Source organism: Rhincodon typus, chromosome 9 (assembly GCF_021869965.1).
Source record: "Rhincodon typus isolate 14 chromosome 9, sRhiTyp1.1, whole genome shotgun sequence".
Taxonomy (NCBI): Eukaryota; Metazoa; Chordata; class Chondrichthyes; order Orectolobiformes; family Rhincodontidae; genus Rhincodon; species Rhincodon typus.
Genome location: NC_063340.1, coordinates 10,113,146 through 10,131,387, shown reverse-complemented (window position 1 = coordinate 10,131,387; position 18,242 = coordinate 10,113,146). Strand labels below are relative to the sequence as shown.

The 18,242-nt window shown below is 40.1% G+C and overlaps 1 protein-coding gene across 1 annotated transcript in view; it reads left to right on the top strand.

Annotated features, from left to right (window-relative positions):
* Positions 1–17,772, top strand: part of LOC109936176 (beta-soluble NSF attachment protein) — a 38,904-nt gene extending 21,132 nt beyond the window's left edge. The window contains exons 4-11 of the mRNA XM_048601041.1: positions 979–1,025; positions 1,181–1,258; positions 2,914–2,969; positions 3,055–3,139; positions 4,081–4,185; positions 5,237–5,305; positions 5,807–5,857; positions 15,602–17,772. Of these exons, the coding sequence (XP_048456998.1) occupies positions 979–1,025; positions 1,181–1,258; positions 2,914–2,969; positions 3,055–3,139; positions 4,081–4,185; positions 5,237–5,305; positions 5,807–5,857; positions 15,602–15,700 (590 nt within the window). The 3' untranslated portion in view covers positions 15,701–17,772. The remainder of the gene's footprint in view (positions 1–978; positions 1,026–1,180; positions 1,259–2,913; positions 2,970–3,054; positions 3,140–4,080; positions 4,186–5,236; positions 5,306–5,806; positions 5,858–15,601) is intronic.
* The last annotated feature ends 470 nt before the right edge of the window (positions 17,773–18,242 follow it).

The following is an 18,242-nucleotide window of genomic DNA, read 5'->3' as shown; positions in this document are numbered from 1 at the left end:
AAAATGAAGAAGGGTTTAGGCCCGAAACGTCAGCTTTCCTGCTCCTCTGATGCTGCTTGGCCTGCTGTGTTTATCCAGCTCTACAGCTTGTTATCCCCTCGGCATTAGCCTGGGTTTCTGCATCGCTGGTCCATTGATAGATATGGGTGCTGGTTCCCTGCGCCGCGGAAGTGTTGTCAATTGTTCTGTAGGTGATGCAGCAAAGGAGCATGGTCCAGTTTGAAGTTGAAAGCCCCTGGTGCCAATGGTGAACAGGGACTGCTGCAGTCACCCTCACAACTGGCTACAAAATGAGAAAGAAATGGGCTGGCACCAGGAGAAAGGAAAATCTAAAGTCCTCCATATTTTTGTTCACATTTCTTGGTTTTATGGGCAACTTAGCAGATCTTTGGACTGTGGGAGGAAACCCATGGAGACACAAGGAGAATGTGCAAACTCTACACAGACAGTTGCCCAAGGCTGGACTCAAACCTGAGTCCATGGTGCTGAGAGGCAGCAGTGTTAACCCTGAGCCACTACATTGCTCCTGATTTTGGCAGGATCTTGGGGTCTTGGCATCAGTTTAGGAATTTTTCTCCTGTAGGAGAATCTAGATTTAAGGGGGTCAGTTTTTAAAAATATGGGGTGGGCAATTTAAGACAGAGATGCGGAGAAAGTTTATTTTTTTCTCACAAGCAGTGATGAGTCTTAGGAATTTATTTCCTTAAATGGCAATGGAAGCAGAGACGTTGAATATTTTTACGGTAGAGAGAGATTCTTAGTAACCAAGGGTGAAAGGTCATTGAAGTAGATAGGAGTGTGGAGTAAGTTGGATGAGCTACGATGGAACAGGCTTGATGAATGGTGTACTTGTGCTCTTATTAGCTCATCCCCTATGTTATACATGTAAAAAAGTGACTGAGATATATTTTACAAGCTGTACACTGAAACACTGGAGGCATTGCTTTTCTGATTTAGCTTTTATTGTTTTCCCCACAGAGGCCATCAACAGTTTAAATGCTGCTATTGACATATACACAGATATGGTAAGAAGCTTCATTAACATTGCTGTGTGCTCAGAAGTAGATCAGTATGCGGACTCTGCAGAGTAACAGATGATGTTTGCCTAATAAATCCATTTGAAGGCTCAAGAAATGACTGATTGATTGGATTCTTTGATTTTTTTTTCTTTATTTTACAGGGGAGGTTTACAATTGCAGCAAAACACCATATCACCATTGCAGAGATTTATGAATCGGAATTGGTAGATATTGAGAAGGTATTGTGTTAGACTGAATCTTTTTTTTTTAAACACACTCCATGCTCTTCACTATAATAGCAAAAACTCTATGTCGTACTCGTTTTGTATAATCAGGTTACAGTCACTCTGTACTCTGGGAAAAGACTATGGTCTTGTATGATGTCCCCTTTAGACTATTAAGACTAAGATGAACTTGGGAGTATTCTGAAAGAGTGTTTTTTTTTCCTGATTGTGACATCCATAGACCAATAAATGTCGTGTGACCTGAGATTGCCATGGGGATGGGAACAAAAAGCTATGGAGCAAAAGGTTAATGGTATGATGTTGGAAGGAGAAAGGAGTTTCTGGGGATTCTGTGTCCTCAGCACTGATATGACTCAGGCTGGAGTTATAATTGTCGGTGTTAACAGCATCCAGGGATTTTGGATGGAATTCTGATGAAATGTATTAGAAGGCAGAATCAATTTGAGTAGGAAACAGAGTTGGAAAGACTCTTGAGTTTGGATACATTTATGTGGGAATTAATGTGAAGGCTTGTAATTACTTAAGGTATATCTTTGCATTGTCTATTTGAAGTGAAACTTACCTTTTTATTTGAAATAACCTTCACTTGTTAAATACTAATTTAGCTGTGTTGACTTTGGTTGGTTTGTTAAAGTAAAAGTTTTACGAAACAAAATATTTTTCAACAGGTTTATTTCAGTTGGAGTCGTGGGGTTCCTTTGTTTCTGAACTTATTGTCTCTATGTGGATGGTAACACAACTATCCACGTTCTAAAAATGTACGAGTTAGCGACTGATCCTTTATAAATCCATAGTGATTTTCTTTGAAAAATTATGGTGGCTCAGTTGTTAGCACTGCTGCCTCAAAGCTCCAGGGACCCGGGTTCAATCCCAGCCTCGGGCGACTGTGTGGTGTTTGCACATCCTCCCCGTGTCTGCGTGGGTTTCCTCTGGGTGCTCCGGTTTCCTCCCACAGTTCAAAGATGTACAGGTTGGGTGATTGGTCCTGCTAAATTGTCCATAGTTCCAGGGATGTGTAGATTAGGTGGATTAGCCATGGGAAATGTGGGGTTACAGGGATAGGGTAGGGAGGTGAGTCTGGGTGGTTCTTTGGAGAGTTGGTGTGGACCTTTTGGGCCAAATGGACTGTTTCCACACTTGAGGGAGTCTATAAAATTATTTGTCGAAGAACTCTTGCCACTCTCTCCCCGGTAAAAGTTTTCAATATCTCTCTCACGAGTTAGATGACTAAGTTTTTAATATTCCTGGATTATCTCTCTTGAATGATGAAGTGACATTGATAATTTTCTGAAATAGGCTTCAAAATTATCTTTGCTACACATTGCTAATTTTTCCAACAACTAAAACTTTTTGAAAAGGTGAGACAGTTTATCTGTTCATTAGGGCAACTAATTGCATCATTGCGTTTTCTGAAAAGATTGACAATATAAACAAATACCCCTTCCAATACAGTGCAACATTCTACCTATGTACTGGAGGTTGGAGGAAAAACCTATCCATGGGGCAGACGGAATAAAGCATTTTATGAAAATATACAGAGGTTTCCTTGTGCAATGTATAGCACAGAGATTATCAGACCCTGGTAAAGATTGCAATGAGATGGAACTGTGACTCTTAAACATTGTCATGTATTTGTTTCAATTTCTCAGGCTATTGCTCACTATGAACAAGCTGCAGATTACTATAAAGGAGAAGAATCGAACAGGTATTTATCAGCGCTAGTGAACACATATATCATATTTCTGTTAACATTACTGGAAGCACTGCTGATTTGGCCATTCTTGTTTCAGTTCCGCTAACAAGTGTCTGTTGAAAGTAGCTGCCTACGCAGCTCAGCTAGAACAGTATCAGAAGGCGATAGAAATCTATGAGCAGGTCAGTTACAACGAGGGACTTGTTTTATTCTGCATCTGCCACACCTCTTGCTTCACATTTATCTAATCCTAATCAGGACAAGGGTTAACATTGGAGTCAGATATGTGGGGCCACTGTGTTTGGGTTGGGGCTGTAGGTCCCTTGATTTCTGTCCCTGTTCCTAATCCCAGTTCTGTAATGTATCCCTCCACATTGTTTGAAAACTAGAATGGAAAGGGCACTGTAGTCATAAGGCAGACCTGTTACATTTTTGATCTTTTGAACCTTTTCTCCCCTTGGATCATTTCCATTCTCTTAAATCAGATTACTCTTATGGGGGACCCCCACCTCTTTGAACATTTTGAGGGAGTCTCATACTACTCTTGAGGTTTTGTTTTGTTTCGGGCTTCAGAAAAGCACCCAGCAAACTCTGAAAATCACTTTCAGATGCTGGATTATCTCCTGATGATTTTAATTCCAGAGTCAAAATCAGCACACCTAGTCCTCAAGTTTAAAAATATCAAGTGAATCACTTAAACAAGCAAATCTAATGGTGACCTGACATAGTTTTATACAGATAATATCTCTTGTCTAACTGAAGGAGACAGAACAATTAAAAGGAAATTTGTGGGGACACATTTTCTCACCACTTCAAGTGCTTTAATGCTGTATAACCAGTACAGGGCACTTTTATTTACAAGGGAAACCTGATAGTGGCATGGGAAACAATAGATTTCTGGTGCATATCACTGGCACTGCATCTTCAACCAATCAGTATCGACTTGCTGAGCAGTCTTTTCCATGTGGTGTAAATTGTTGTTCCCTTTTGAGATTTGGTATTCTTGCACTAGTCATGATGAGCTCAGGACAAGAACATCAACAGCATATCTCTCTCTCTTTTCTTTTCTCAGCAATAATCTGTTAAATGCTATGACTAGTAAAGTATGCTTTTTATCCCTCAGGTTGGGACCAATACCATGGATAATCCACTGCTGAAATATAGTGCAAAGGAATATTTCTTCAAAGCAGCATTGTGTCATTTTATTGTTGACGAGCTCAATGCTAAGGTGGGTGTAACTTCATTCTTAGTCATTGTTGCTTGGGGACTAGGTGCACAGCGGGATATGGCCTAGAATCAAGTTCTAGCTGGTGTGTTGGAAACTTATTTCTGCTACTTGTAAATGAAAATACTTTGAACAGCATAAAGCCAATTTCTCTAGGGCCCTATAATACAATATACCAGATAGCTTGATGGGAGCAACAAAATGGCTTGCTTAGACTAATGGAGATGTCACGCTAGTGTAGGAAATAGTGTAATTCTGTAATATAAGTAATTTGTACATGCTTTTTATTTTAGCTCCCTGCTTTTCCGTCTGAGTGTCTCTATGAGGTCTCTTCAATCTGATTTGTTGAGGAGCTACCGTGCTTCTTCCCCTTCTCACCAACTCCACAGACACCCTGTAGAGCATGCTCAGTGCGGATGCTGGACATGCGGAAGTCTCCACTGATGGGTCTGCTAAAACTCTGTCAGCAACTGCAAGTGAGGTGAATGGAAAAGTCCATTCCTTCAATGCTCACTGCAAAATTCGAGCCAGTTTGCATTTGTTCCCATGTCTTTGTAAGGGCATGTAATTTATTGAAACGTAATCAGGTTGGAGGTGCTAGATACCTATGATGGAGATGCCAGCACTGTTATGTGCAGGAATATATTATTAAATCATATTCAAAGTGCTCCTTAGAGTGTAAGTATTATTCAAGATACTGTCAATCTTAGTTGGTTGACCCACCTGCCTGGTTTAAATTTAATCTGCTAAAATTGACAATTAACACTTCCTACTGTATTTCCATGCCAACCATACTCCAACCAAACAACACCCTCTTTTTGTGCTGTATAAATTGTTGTTTCTTTTCTAAATCTGATTTCATGCTTCCCCATCCTGATATGTGCAAGATGGAAAGCTTCAACATTGTGCCTCTTTTTAGCAATGCCCTCTTCTACCAAGCAATTGTAAATATTGTCAAGACAAACAAAAGCTGACCTGGTGCAGGAATAGATGAGGTCTTTATCCCTCTATTTTAGCATGTATGTAACAAAATTAAATGTTTGTTTCGTCACAGCTTGCTCTGGAGAAGTATGAAGAAATGTTTCCAGCATTTTCCGATTCACGAGAATGCAAACTTTTAAAGGTGACGCTTGAGAATAATTGCATTGATGGTTTGTCAAAGAAAGAGTTTGCAGTACACCTTCAAGCTTTATACAGAGACTGAAGCATGCATTTTACGATTCCTGCACTTCAATGTCCATGTGTCTCCCATTACCTTTGTGCATAGTCTTTCATAAGCATTGCCTGATCTTTACACAATGCCGCTGATAGTGTGTGAACAACTAGCTTTGGCAGTCTGAATATCTTGTTTGTCTTTAATTTCTGTCTACATCTGTGGTTATGCTGACTATATGCCTAAAGCTTAACTAACAACCTCTTCATAAAAGCCATCCTTCAAGCCCTTCTTTCCCCTCAAATACCAGAATTGCCCTAGATATCCCCCTTAACTCTTTGACATAACTTTTCTCTCCATCTCTGCATTGTCACTTCATTCGTCAGGGCTGGTGTGATAGCAGGTGAATACCAGACAGACTCTGGATATACATTTACAATAATATTGACTGTTCTTTTTCTTTGTGAATAGAAATTGCTCGAAGCTCATGAGGAACAAAACGGCGAAGCTTACACTGAAGCAGTAAGTACTGATAAGTTGTGAAAAGTGCACACATCAATTCACATATTTAAGATTCTCAACAGAAGAATAAAATTAGCTCCGTACATATTGGTATCAATCTATTGTGTTCGGAGTTCAGATTTATTTGTTGTTTGTTTCATTTATTGAAAGAGTTTCGGGAATTGCTGGTCTAATGTAAAATACATAATGGTGCCAATAATTCATTTTCACTGAGATACCATTTGGTTATTGTATTGGTTCAGCTTTTCTATTGAGAAACTTGAATGCTGCAAAGGCACTTTGCAGGACATGGATGGATGTGGTACTGTTACTGGGGTAGTAATCCAGAGGCCTGGACTAATGCTAAACCCACCGTGGCAGCTGGGGGAATTTAAATCCAATTACTTTATTACTGAGGCTAGCATTTCCTATCATAATGGATCTATCAGAATATTGTAAAAACATTTGACTTGTTATGACTTTTAGCTATCCTTGCCTGGTCTGGTCTGCATTTGACTCCAACTGTCCCCTGAAATAGCCCTGCAAACTAATTAGTTGCAATAAGCCACGAAGTATGTTTGTTTGTGCCTCAATGATGCTTTTGCCAAGACACAAGACATGAAGAGCTAGTAGCTTTGCAGTTACCACACTGTAGGCTCTGTATCTGAATGCACTTAGCATTCATAGCAAAGTAAACAAATTCATAGCACACATTGCGGTAAATGATCATGATCTGATAGCTATGTGGCCGCATGATGAAAAGAATTGGGTTTCTGAATCTTGAAGGGTAAATGACATTCAAGAAAAATAGCAAGTTAGGTAAAGGTGGAGAAGTTGCATTGTTAATCAAGGAGCACACTGTTGCAGTAACTATCTCTGAAGGTGGCAGGGCAGGTAGATAAGGTTGGTTGGAAGGCATATGTGATATTTGTCATTATTAGGTCAGGCATAGAATACACGAGCAAGGAGGTTATGCTGTAACTGTACAGAATGCTGGTTAGGCCACATATGGAATATTGCATGCAGTTCTGGTTACCACATTATACCACTAACACACAGTGTGTTAGTGCATATATCTGTGTTCCTGTGTTAGTGCCTGTATGTTTTATATTCATATGTGTGTATTTATGCATCTGTATTTGTCTCTGTGTATATTTGTGTCTGTGTGTATCTGTGTGATTGTACTTTAGAGAGGATGCAGAGGAGATTTAGTAGGATGCTACCTGTGCAGAAAGGTCTGAGCTATTTGAAAAGTTTGGATCGGCTGGGGTTGCTTTACTAGGAGTACAGAAAGTTGAGATAGGAGCTGATGAAGATGTCTAAGACAATGTGGGGCATAGGAAGGCCCATTTTCCCCATTAGTACAGGGAGACAATAACCAGGGGGCATAGATTTGTCAGAGGTAAAAGGCTAAGAGGAGGGCTGACGAAAACTCTCTTCGCCTAGAGTAAGTTGGGAGCCTGGAAGTCACTGTCTGTGGTTGAGTCAGAAACTCTTGTACCATTTGTGCAGTATTTAGATTTTCACTTGCATTGCCATAGCCTCCAAGGCTATGGGCCAGAAGCTGGAAAATGGTCATTACTAGTTGACCAGCATGGACACAATGGATCAAATGGCCTCCTTTTGTACTGTAAACAAAGTCTGAGTCAATGAGTTAGAGATGACCTTGGTTCATGAGATCAGGTGGAGACAAGGAACAGTAGGCGAATGAAGTCACTAGTAGGATGGGGTGGCACAGTGGCTCAGTGGTTAGCACTGCTGCCTCACAGCGCCAGGGACCCGGGTTCAATTCCACTCTCGGGTGACTGTCTGTGTGGAGTTTGCACATTCTCCCCCTGTCTGCGTGGGTTTCCTCTGGGTGCTCCGGTTTTCTCCCACAGTCCAAAGATGTGCAGGTTAGGTGGATTGGCCGTGCTAAATTGCCCATAGTGTTCAGGGATGTGTAGCTTAGGTGGGTTATAAGGGAATGGGCCTGGGTGGGATGCTCCAATGGTCAGTGTGGACTTGTTGGGCCGAGGGGCCTATTTCCGCACTGTAGGGATTCTATTCTATTAGGGGTAGTACGAAGGCTGCCTATCAACAACCACAATGTGGGACAAAGTATAAAGGGGGAGCTATTGGATGTTTGTGATTTAAGGAGATGGCAATAAGCTTGGGTGATTTAAATCTACAAATAAACTGGAAAAATCAGATTGGCAATTGTAGACTGCTTTTGAGAGAGTTTCTCCAACAGCACATTCCAGAGCCAAGCAGAGAGCAAGTTATAAATCAACTTGGTACTGTATAATGTGACAGGATAATTAATGAGAGTAAAGACATCTCTAGGTAGCAGTGACCATAATACAATTAAGTTTTACATCCAGTTTGAAAGGGAAAATATTTTGCCTGAGATTTGGGTGTTCAACCTTAAATAGGAGCAACTGTATGAGCTGGGCTGGCTAAAGTAAACTTGGAACCAGGCTGGGAATGGATCAATGGAGAAGCATTGGCAAATATTTATGGGGTTATTTCAGAGTACTTAGAATACATATTCCCACTATAAAGAAAAGTAGAGAACTACTATCTGTGGTTAACTAAGCAAGTTAAGGAAAGCATCAAACTTGAGGAAAAAGCATATGATTGCACAAAGGAGAGTGGTAGGTCAGAGGGTTGGACAGAATTTGAGGAGCATGGTTGACAGTGACTAGTACTTGAGTATGGAAGGAAGTACTCCTGAAATGTAAAAATGAACAGAAAACGTTTCTACGGGCATTTAAAAAAGAAAGAGGAGGTAAAATGAGTGTTGATCCTCTGAGAGTGAGAATGGGGCATTAATTGTAGATAATGAGGAAATGGCAGATGGAATAAACAAATGTTTTGCTTCTGTCTTCACTAAAGAGATCACAAAAACCATTCCAATATAAGTACTAAGTCATGAAATGGATTGGGAGGAGAGGAACATTGTGATATTACAATCACCTAAGGAAGTGATTCTAAGCAAACTGATGGAACCACAGTCTGATAAGTCCCTGGGTCCTGATCAACTTCATCCTATGTTAAATTGCTAAGGAAGCAATCGATGGGTTGGTATTAATGTTCCAAAATCAGCAAAGGTTTCATCAAATTGTGAAGTAACATGAAGGAAGGGAGATTTAAACAGAACTATAGGGTAGTTAGCTTGATGTCTGTTGTGGGGCAGAATTGATCAGTATGGAGGTACTTAGAAAAAAATCAAATTAATTGGGAAGAGTCAGCATGTTTTCATGAAGGTGCAATCCTGTTTAACCAATTTATTGGAGTTATTTGAAGGAGGAATATACATTGTGAATAAAGGGGAACCTGTAGACTTAGTGTTGGATTTCCAGAAGGCATTTCACAGGGCACGGCAAGAAAGGGTATTGTACAAAGCAGGAACTCATGGTGTTGGGGGAAGGGCAGCAATATATTAGAATGGATAGAAGATTGGCTGGCGGTTAGAAAACAGACAGCGTGCATAAATAAGTGGGACTTTTTCTGATTGTCAGGAGGTGATGATGGAATCTTGTAAGATTTTGTACTGGGTCCTCAGCTTTTTACAAATTATATCAATGACTTAAATGAGGAGGGTGTATTCATGTCTGGGCGTCATTGGAGAGGCAGCATGTAGTGGACATCTATGCTCTTGATGTCTTTAGAGAAAAGTGGACATGACGGGGGGCGGGGTGGTATAGTGCTTTGTTTCCCCTTCCAACTCCATTTTGATTTAGCCCCTAACTGTTCTCCCTACCCCCTCACCTTTTGATGGTTTGCATTGTCCATAATGGACTTTGCGCATAAATTTCTAACTGGCTGCGTAGGTGATTACTGGTTGTAGGAGTGTTTTTCCCAACCCAGGACAAAAACTCAGGATGCAGGCAGGATTCAGGCAAATGGAAGATGTTTATTCAAGCAAAAACTGGTTTATGCAGGGAGAGGGCCAAAGGATCTTTCCCAAATCTGGCTTCAGAAGATAGACCAATGATATGCCCTCTGCTTTTACAAGGAAATACAGCATTTTCATACATTTTGTGGTACAATAATCAAACGCAACGTATTCATTGTCCTTCCCCTTAATCCAAACACCCAAACCCATGGACCACCTAATCAGTGATGCGCACTTCTGTGGACAGCCCCAGGTTCCCATGATCTTATGGTGTTAGCTATATATTGTAATCTCTAGGCCTTGTGATCTTTCTATGCACCCTATTCATTCACGTTCCATTTGTTTAATAGCTATACTCCTTCGGGTCTTTCTCAGGCTTGTTTATCTGTAAGGACAGCTCAAATCCTATTACCCATTGTGTTTTGGTGCTGTCTTTTATCACATTCAGTTACTCATTTTATTTTCCCACTATCCCAATTATATAATGTAAAAATAAAAAGTCAGTTAGTTTTAACTAACTGCTATACGGTTAACTTCTGTTATGAAGTTAATTATCAGTGTAACGTTTAACAGCCATTTCTACTATCAGCATTTTGTAATTTTATGGGTTGTGAGCAATCTATGTTGTTCAGGTCATGAGAGAAGGTGTCTCCTAAGGCTAGTTAACCTTCACATCTAAGGTTAAATTTTTTTTAGGGCTTGTATTATATTCCGTTTATGTATTGAAACCAACTTCTATGATTAAAACATTTTTAGCTAGAAATGAATTAATATTGCCGGTAGCTTCAAAGAGGCCACTATTTACTACAAAATAACTTTAGCTGTCATTCTTGCAGCTGCTTAAGGACTTAATCTAGCACCTGATGTTTCTCAATCATGCTTTCATTAATAACGATAGAATTGGTCATCTATCTGTCCTAAGGCATCCTTTTATCAGAAATGTCTTGTTTAGGAACATACAGCAGTCTTTTACTGAACTTCTAGCAGTTCTGTTCAGAGGTACCATTGTATTTCACTGTGTGAGCAGGCTGCTTAGTTTTGCTTCGCTTCTGTCTGCCACCTTGTAAGCAGGTATGGGCCACTTAGCGTGTTCAGGTACAAGTCACCTTACATGGCCAGGTACAGGTCACCTCTGCACTGGTGATGGTTAATGGTTTAAAAAAAGTCACTGGTGATTTGGTGGGAAAACCATTCAATTGTGTGTGTGATAACGCTTCTAGATGAGGGAAGCGAGGACTATTGTGGAACAGTAGTAGTGTCCCTCTGGGCTAGGAGGCAGGGGTTCAGGTCCCACCTGTTCTAAACATGTATCATAACATATCTGAACAGGTTCATAGATCATAGAATCCCTACAGTGTGGAAACAGGCCCTTTGGCCCAACAAGTCCACGCCAACCCTCAAAGCATCCCACCCAGAACCCATCCCCCTAATCCCTGAATACGATGGGGAATTTAGCATGGCCAATCCACCTAGCCTGCACATCTTTGGACTGTGGGAGGAAACTGGAGCACCAGGAGGAAACCCACACAGACACGGGGAGAATGTGCAAACTCCACACAGACAGTCGCCTGAGGGTGGAATCAAACCCGGGTCCCTGGTGCTGTGAGGCAGCAGTGCTAACCACTGAGCCACCATGCCGCCCAGGTTGATTAGAAAATATCTAGGTGAGGGGAGTGAAAGCATGGTAGCTAAGTTTGGTGATGACACAAAGATAAATACAAAAGTATTTTGTGAAGAGAACATGAGGATGATACCGACAGATCTAGATAGGTAGAGTTTGTGAACAAAAGTCTGACAGATGGAGTGTAATGTATGAAAATTTGTAATTGTTCACTTTGGCAGGAAGAATAAAAAAGCAGAATATCATTTAAAGGGATTATTTTAATGGTTGTAGATTGTAGAGTACTGAGGTGTAGAGGAATCTAGGTATTCTAGTTTAGGAGTCACTAAAGGTTAGTATGCAAGTACAGCAAGTTATAGAGAAGGCAAAAGGGATGCTATCCTTTTATGATGTGAGAAATTTAACATAAAAGTTAGAATGTCCTGTTTCGGTTTGAGCATTGATGAGCCCACATCTCGTAGCGTGTGTTGTTTTGGTCTCCTTACTTAAGGAAGATGCCAATGCGTTGACAACAGTTCTGAGGAGGTTTACCTGATTGATACCGGTAATGAGTGGGTTATATTATGAGAATATGTCGGAAGACTGCATTATTTCTATCCCAATATAAAAGAATGAGAGTGATTTGACTGAAGTACGTAAAATCCTGAACATTCTTAACAAGGTGGACATGGATAGGATGTTTCAACTTGTGGATGCATCCAGGACTGTTTAAAGATTAGGGATCACCCTTTTAGGGCAGAGACGAGCAGAATTTTTTTTACCCTGTGAGGTTTGTACGACTTTGGAATTCTCTGCCTCTGAAGACAGTGGAGATGAGGTTGAATATGTTTCAGGCAGAGGTTCATTAGATTCTTGTTAGGCCTTGTTATGAAGAGTAGATGGGAATGTGTAATTCAAAACACAAACAGATCAGTCATTATCTTTTTCAATGGCGGAGTAGACTCGAGGGGCTGAATGGCCTGCCCTTGCTCCAAACCCATACATATTGTTCTGCCTGATCAGGAAACCTGCCTACTTGTACTGCCTGTCATAGGCGTAAGGTTTACAGATTGACACAGTATGTAAACAGTCCAACCCAGGGAAGCAGTTATACTGGACCTGGTTTTTGGAAAATGAGCCTGGCTAGCTGAGTGAAGTTTCAGTGAGGGGGATCATTTTAGGAGTAGTGACCATAATACCGTGAATTTTAAGATATTCATGGATAGGGATGTCAGCAGTCCTTGGGTGAAGGTGTTAAATTGAGGGAAGGTGAACTACAACAATACTTAAGCAGGAACTGGACAGTTTTGATTGAAGGCGGCTGTTTGAGGGTAAATCCACATCGGACATGTGGGAGTATTTCAAACGGCAGTTGATAAGAGTTCAGGAGTGGTATGTTCTTGTGAGAAAGAAGGTTGGGTCTGGGCAAGTTACATGAACCTTGGGTGACCAGGGATGTTATGACCTTGGTCAAAAAGGAAAAGGAAGCATGTGTAAGGTCTAGGAGGATGGGAACTGACAAAGGCCCTGAAGTAGATAAGGAAAGTAGGAAAGAACTTAAGGAATTAGAAGGGCTAAAAGACGCATGAAAAGTCATTGGCAAACAGGATTTAGGGGAATCTCAAGGCTTTTTATGCATGTATAAAAAGCAAGAGGGTAGCCATGTAAAGGGTTAGCCCTCTGAAGGACAAAGGAGAGAATCTATGTTTGGAGCCAGAAGGAGTAGATGTGGTCCTAAACAAAATACTTTGTGTTGATATTCACCAAAGAGAAGGATTTGGTGGAGGATAATCTCGGGGAAGGGAGTGTTGAGTTTCTAAGTCAAATTACTATTAAAAAGGAAGCAGTGTCGTGCTTCTTAAAAAGCATTAAGGTAGATAAGTCCTCAGGTTCTGATGGGATCTATCCCAGAATACTGAGAGAGGCAAGAGAACAAATTGCTGGAGCATTGACAGACATCTTTGTATCCTCTTTGGCTACAGGCTAGGTCCCAGAGGACTGGAGAATAGCCAGTGCTGTCCCATTGTTTAAGAAAGGTAACAGGGATAATCCTGGAAATCCTCCTGGCTTGTGAGCCTCACATCGGTGGTAGGAAAATTATTGGAAGAGATTCTCAGGGACAAGATCCAATGGCATTTAGAAGCAAATGGACTTATTAGCGATAGACAGCACAGTTTTGTGCAGGGGAGGTTGTGCCTCACTAACCTGATCGAGTTTTTTGAGGAGGTCACGAAGATGATTAATGAGGGAAAAGTAGTTAATGTTGTCTACATGGACTTCATTAAAGCCTTTGACAAGGTCCCTCATGGCAGACTGGTACAAAAGGTGAAGTCACATGGTATCCGGGGTGAGCTGGCAAGATGGATACAGAACTGGCTTAGTCCTAGGAGAGAGAGGGTAGAGGTGGAAGGATGCTTTTTGGAATGGAGGGCTGGGACTAGTGGTGTTCCACAGGGATCAGTGCTGGGACCTCTGTTTGTGATCTACACAAACGATTTAGAGTAAAATGCAGCAGGTCTAGTTAGTAAGTTTGTAGATGACACAAAGATTGGTGGAGTTGCGGATAGTGAGGAGAATTGTCAGAGGATACAGCAGGATATAGAGGCATGGGCAGAAAAACGGCAGACGGGAATTTAATCCGGACAAACGTGAGGTGATGCATTTTGGAAAGTTATGCATAAGTGGAAGTTATACAGTGAATGGCAGAATCCTTAGGAGTATTTAAATGCAGAGGCATCTGGGTGTACAGGTCCACAGATCATTGAAGGTGGCAGCGCAGGTGGATAAGGTAGTAAAAAAGGCTTATGGCATGCTTGCCTTCATTGGAAGGGGCATTGAGTATAAGGACAGACAAATTATGCTGCAGCTTTATAGAACTTTAGTTAGGCCACACTCAGAATATCGTATACAGATAGGGTTTACCAGGATGTTGCCTGGTGGGGGGGATTTTAACTCTGAAGAAAGGTTGGGTTTGTTTTCACTAGAATGCAGGAGTTTGAGGGATGACCTGATAGAAGTTTATAAGATTGTGAATGGCATGGATAGAGTGGAAGGTATGAGGCTTTTTCCCAGGATGGAGGGGTCAATTATTAGGGGACATAGGTTCAAGGTGTGAGGGTGGTAGAGGGGAGGAGGTTTAAAAGAGATGTGTGAGGCAAGTTTTTCACACAAAGGGTGCTGAGTGCCTGGAACGTGCTGCCAGAGGAGGTGGTCGAAGCAGACACAGTAGCAGTATTCACGAAGCACCTGGATGAATATGTGAATAGAAAGGGAATAGAGGGATATGGATCCTGTAAGTGAAGACAATTCTCATATGGAAGGGCAAAATATGTCGGTGCAAGCTTGGAGGGCCGAAGGGCCTGTTCCTGTGCTGTATTGTTCTTTGTTCTGATAATGAACCTGTTTGGCCTTGTATGACACACCTTCCATCAAGTCCTGAGGTGAGGCTTGAACCTGAAGCTTCTGACATTACCCACTGTGCCATAAGACCGCTTGCAAGCACGCCATTACAGTAAAGTCAAATAGGAATTAAATCTGATGATACCAGCGGATATAGATCTGGGCATCAGAAACACACTGGTGAAGTGAATGCTGCAAAATTCTCTCTTGCTAATATCTGGGGCCGTGTACTAAAATTGGGAGAGCCATCCCATAGACTAGTCAAGAGACAACTACACATGCTTGTACTCACTGAATCATGCTGTACAGCTGTATCCATACACCATCCCTCTACTACCAGCCCTCAGTATGTCCTGTCCCAGCATATTGGAAGGCACAGTGATGGCCACAAGGGGAGGCGATAGCCCAGTGCTTAGATAATTTGTTTGAGGACCCAGGTTCATGGTAGATGGTAGAATTTGAGTTCAGAAACTTGCAATTAAGAGTCTAATGATGACCATGAAACTGTTATCAATCGTCAGCAAAACCAATCTGGTTCACCAGTGTCCTCTTAGTGAAGGAAATTACCATCTTCACCTGGCCTGACCTACACGTGACTCAAGATCCACAGCCCTCTGGGCAATTAGGGATGGGCAATAATTACTGCAATCCCCACATCCCATGAATGAATAAACAAAAATATTGGGAGCACTTAATATTGACTGTGGACTGCATAAAAGTTACTGCATCAGGACCACCATCCCTCAGTTGACGAGAGATGCTGATCTAAAGAACATTGACAGGTCAGTTGCTAGCTATGTAGGGTACTTCTAGATAGAATATTTAACACATACATAAAATAAAACCTATCAATTTGAATGGGGTTTATTTCTGTCTCTGTCTGTAGGTGAAGGAATTTGATTCTATATCACGACTGGACCAGTGGTTGACAACAATGTTACTGCGCATCAAAAAGTCCATTCATGGAGAAGGGGACCTCAAGTGAAATAGCTTTGCATACACTTGAGACATTTTGCCAATTGTGATATGCTATTGTGCATGCTGGGTTGTGGATATATCTGTTTCAATGTTAGTAATTCAGTTTTGTTTCTTTTGTTTAATATGCCTGATTAATGTATCATTTAAATATATTGTTTTCTCCATTCTGCTCGTAAATGCCCAATTTGGGAACAGATCCCAGCCATAAGCATCACAGCATTTTAAAAGGCACGGTTAAGACGCATCAACATTTTTGCTTGACAGCCATTCTGAATGCTAGTGAAATTTCCTCTTTTGTGCTTGTGAAAGTCTATTGGGTGGTAACTAAATGCTGCAGGAAAGGAATATGAAGAAACTTAGGTGGAGTACAATTTCTGAAAATTTTATACTCCGCAGAATCCTAAAGTTCATGGCACTAGTTCACCAAATGGCACATAACTAACATTAAAAAAAGACATGTTGATTTCATAGGATACAAAATGTTCCATTTGGAGAACTTAATCTGCACTTTTCCTTCTGTATTTAGAGCTGATAAGTCACTTTAGTTGCTTTGATTTTTAATTTTGGATGCCAGGATTTATAGATGACTATAACGATACAAAGGAAAAGATCAATATACCCTTTTCATTTTGTATTTTAGAAAATGGTTTTCATCGGTCATATAAATTAGAGTTATGAATTTAATGGTGTGTAAACTAGTGGCCTTTTAGAATGGTTTAGGAAAGTATTAAAACAGTTTATTGCTAAATGGTAGATACTTCATCTTAAGATGATTGAAGTAGGTTTTTAAAACTGGCTTTCTTTTAACCATTTATTCTAGTTACGTATTTTATTTTAAGCTTAGAATGCTCATGGACACAATGGAAAAGGCTTGCATCACACTGGTTATGTAATATGGCAGCAGTCACTAGTTGTTTCTGTTTATAATGTGCAGCTGAAAATGTGGAAACTTTTTCCAATTTGCAAAATGTCTAAATGGGTTGTAACTACACAAATATTCTATGTAATGTTTTATAAAGAAGAAAGCTTTTTGTAAATCTAGAACTGAATATTTTGTGAAAAGCTTCCACAATTTTTTTTCCACATTTGAGTGCGTGCTTGCATGTATGTGTTTATGTATTTGTAACAACCTAAAGTATATCTTTGTCTAATAGTATGCTGCTTTTTGTTGTACATGGTGCAGTTTTAGCCCGGGCACATGTTCAGTTGTGAACAGTTTTTGTTGGAAACAATTTTGCAAAACATCTTGTAAGGTAAAACATCCTAGAACAAAGGCTTGATGTGGTCTCTGTGTGAAACATCTAGCTATGCTATGGAAAAACACTGATTATGATGCTAGGATCTTATTATTCCACTGCAAAAATCCATGTAAAAGTTGATTCCACAGATCAAATATTATCCCTGACATATGGATTTCATTGAGTAGTATTATTCTTTAATACTTTAAAGACTGTAAATAACTGGCAGTCTACCAGTGACAAGTGGTGATAATAATCTAATTGAAGGGTAACGATAGGACCTCAGGGCATGGAGGGATAAGGAGATTCAAATCCATTGTGTCCAACTCCTTAAGCTACACTTCACAAATAAATATTCTGTTCTTGTATGCAATCTTCAGAAGCTGAGCACTTTATATGTAAGCATGTGGATGTTTTATAAAATATCCTAAAGAAGCTGGTCAATGAGCTGTTTCCCAAGGTTGTGATATACACATCTTTAACAAAGACATGACTGCATTTAATGTGTTTGTTTGCCATGTTTGTGACAGTGTCATTAAACATAACCTTGAATAAAAACCTTTAATTCATTGAGCTGTTTTAGGTCTTCAAACTTGGTTCTTCAGTGAAAACACAGAATTGACTTAATGATCTACTTTGCATGTGTTTCGTGTTTCAAAATATTTAGTTGTGTAAAATGCAAATATTGTGTACTGACAAATGAACTCAGTCCAGATATTGGTGTGTTTTCAGTTACAACAATTTCTGTATATTCACTGTCTGCAAAATAAAAACTGCAGGTCAGTCCAGCAGCAAGAGCTTTATTGCCAATGAGGACTTATTGTCCTTTTTTCTTCATTACTGCATATCCACGTCTGTTCAGTTGTCACATTTAGTTATTTGTTTTATGTTATTTTGTCTCTATATTTTGTAAATTGTTTTTTTTAAAAAAAGAACTAAATCCTCAACTATTTAACCTAAAGAATGTATATTGAATTAAAGTTATTTATTTTTGACTAAAAGAACAGAAACTAAAATCTGATGTTTATTTGATTTATATAATTTGTATGGGCAGGTCATTTTGGATTGTGCAACAGCAAAAACATGAGTTAAAATGGTGCTGTAAAAAAATAATTTCCCGTATCAGACAGAATTCTGGGATCACCATTTCAAATTGTTGCAAAGACTCAATTTAGCAAGTGCGATAAATTTCATTGAAAGGAATTCCTCATTTAGAACAAATGTAGATAAAAATGCTTTATGGCAGGCATTTCACCATTCTCTTCATGATAGGTTTGTTTTTTTTAAAGAAAGGACTTTTATTGCAACTTT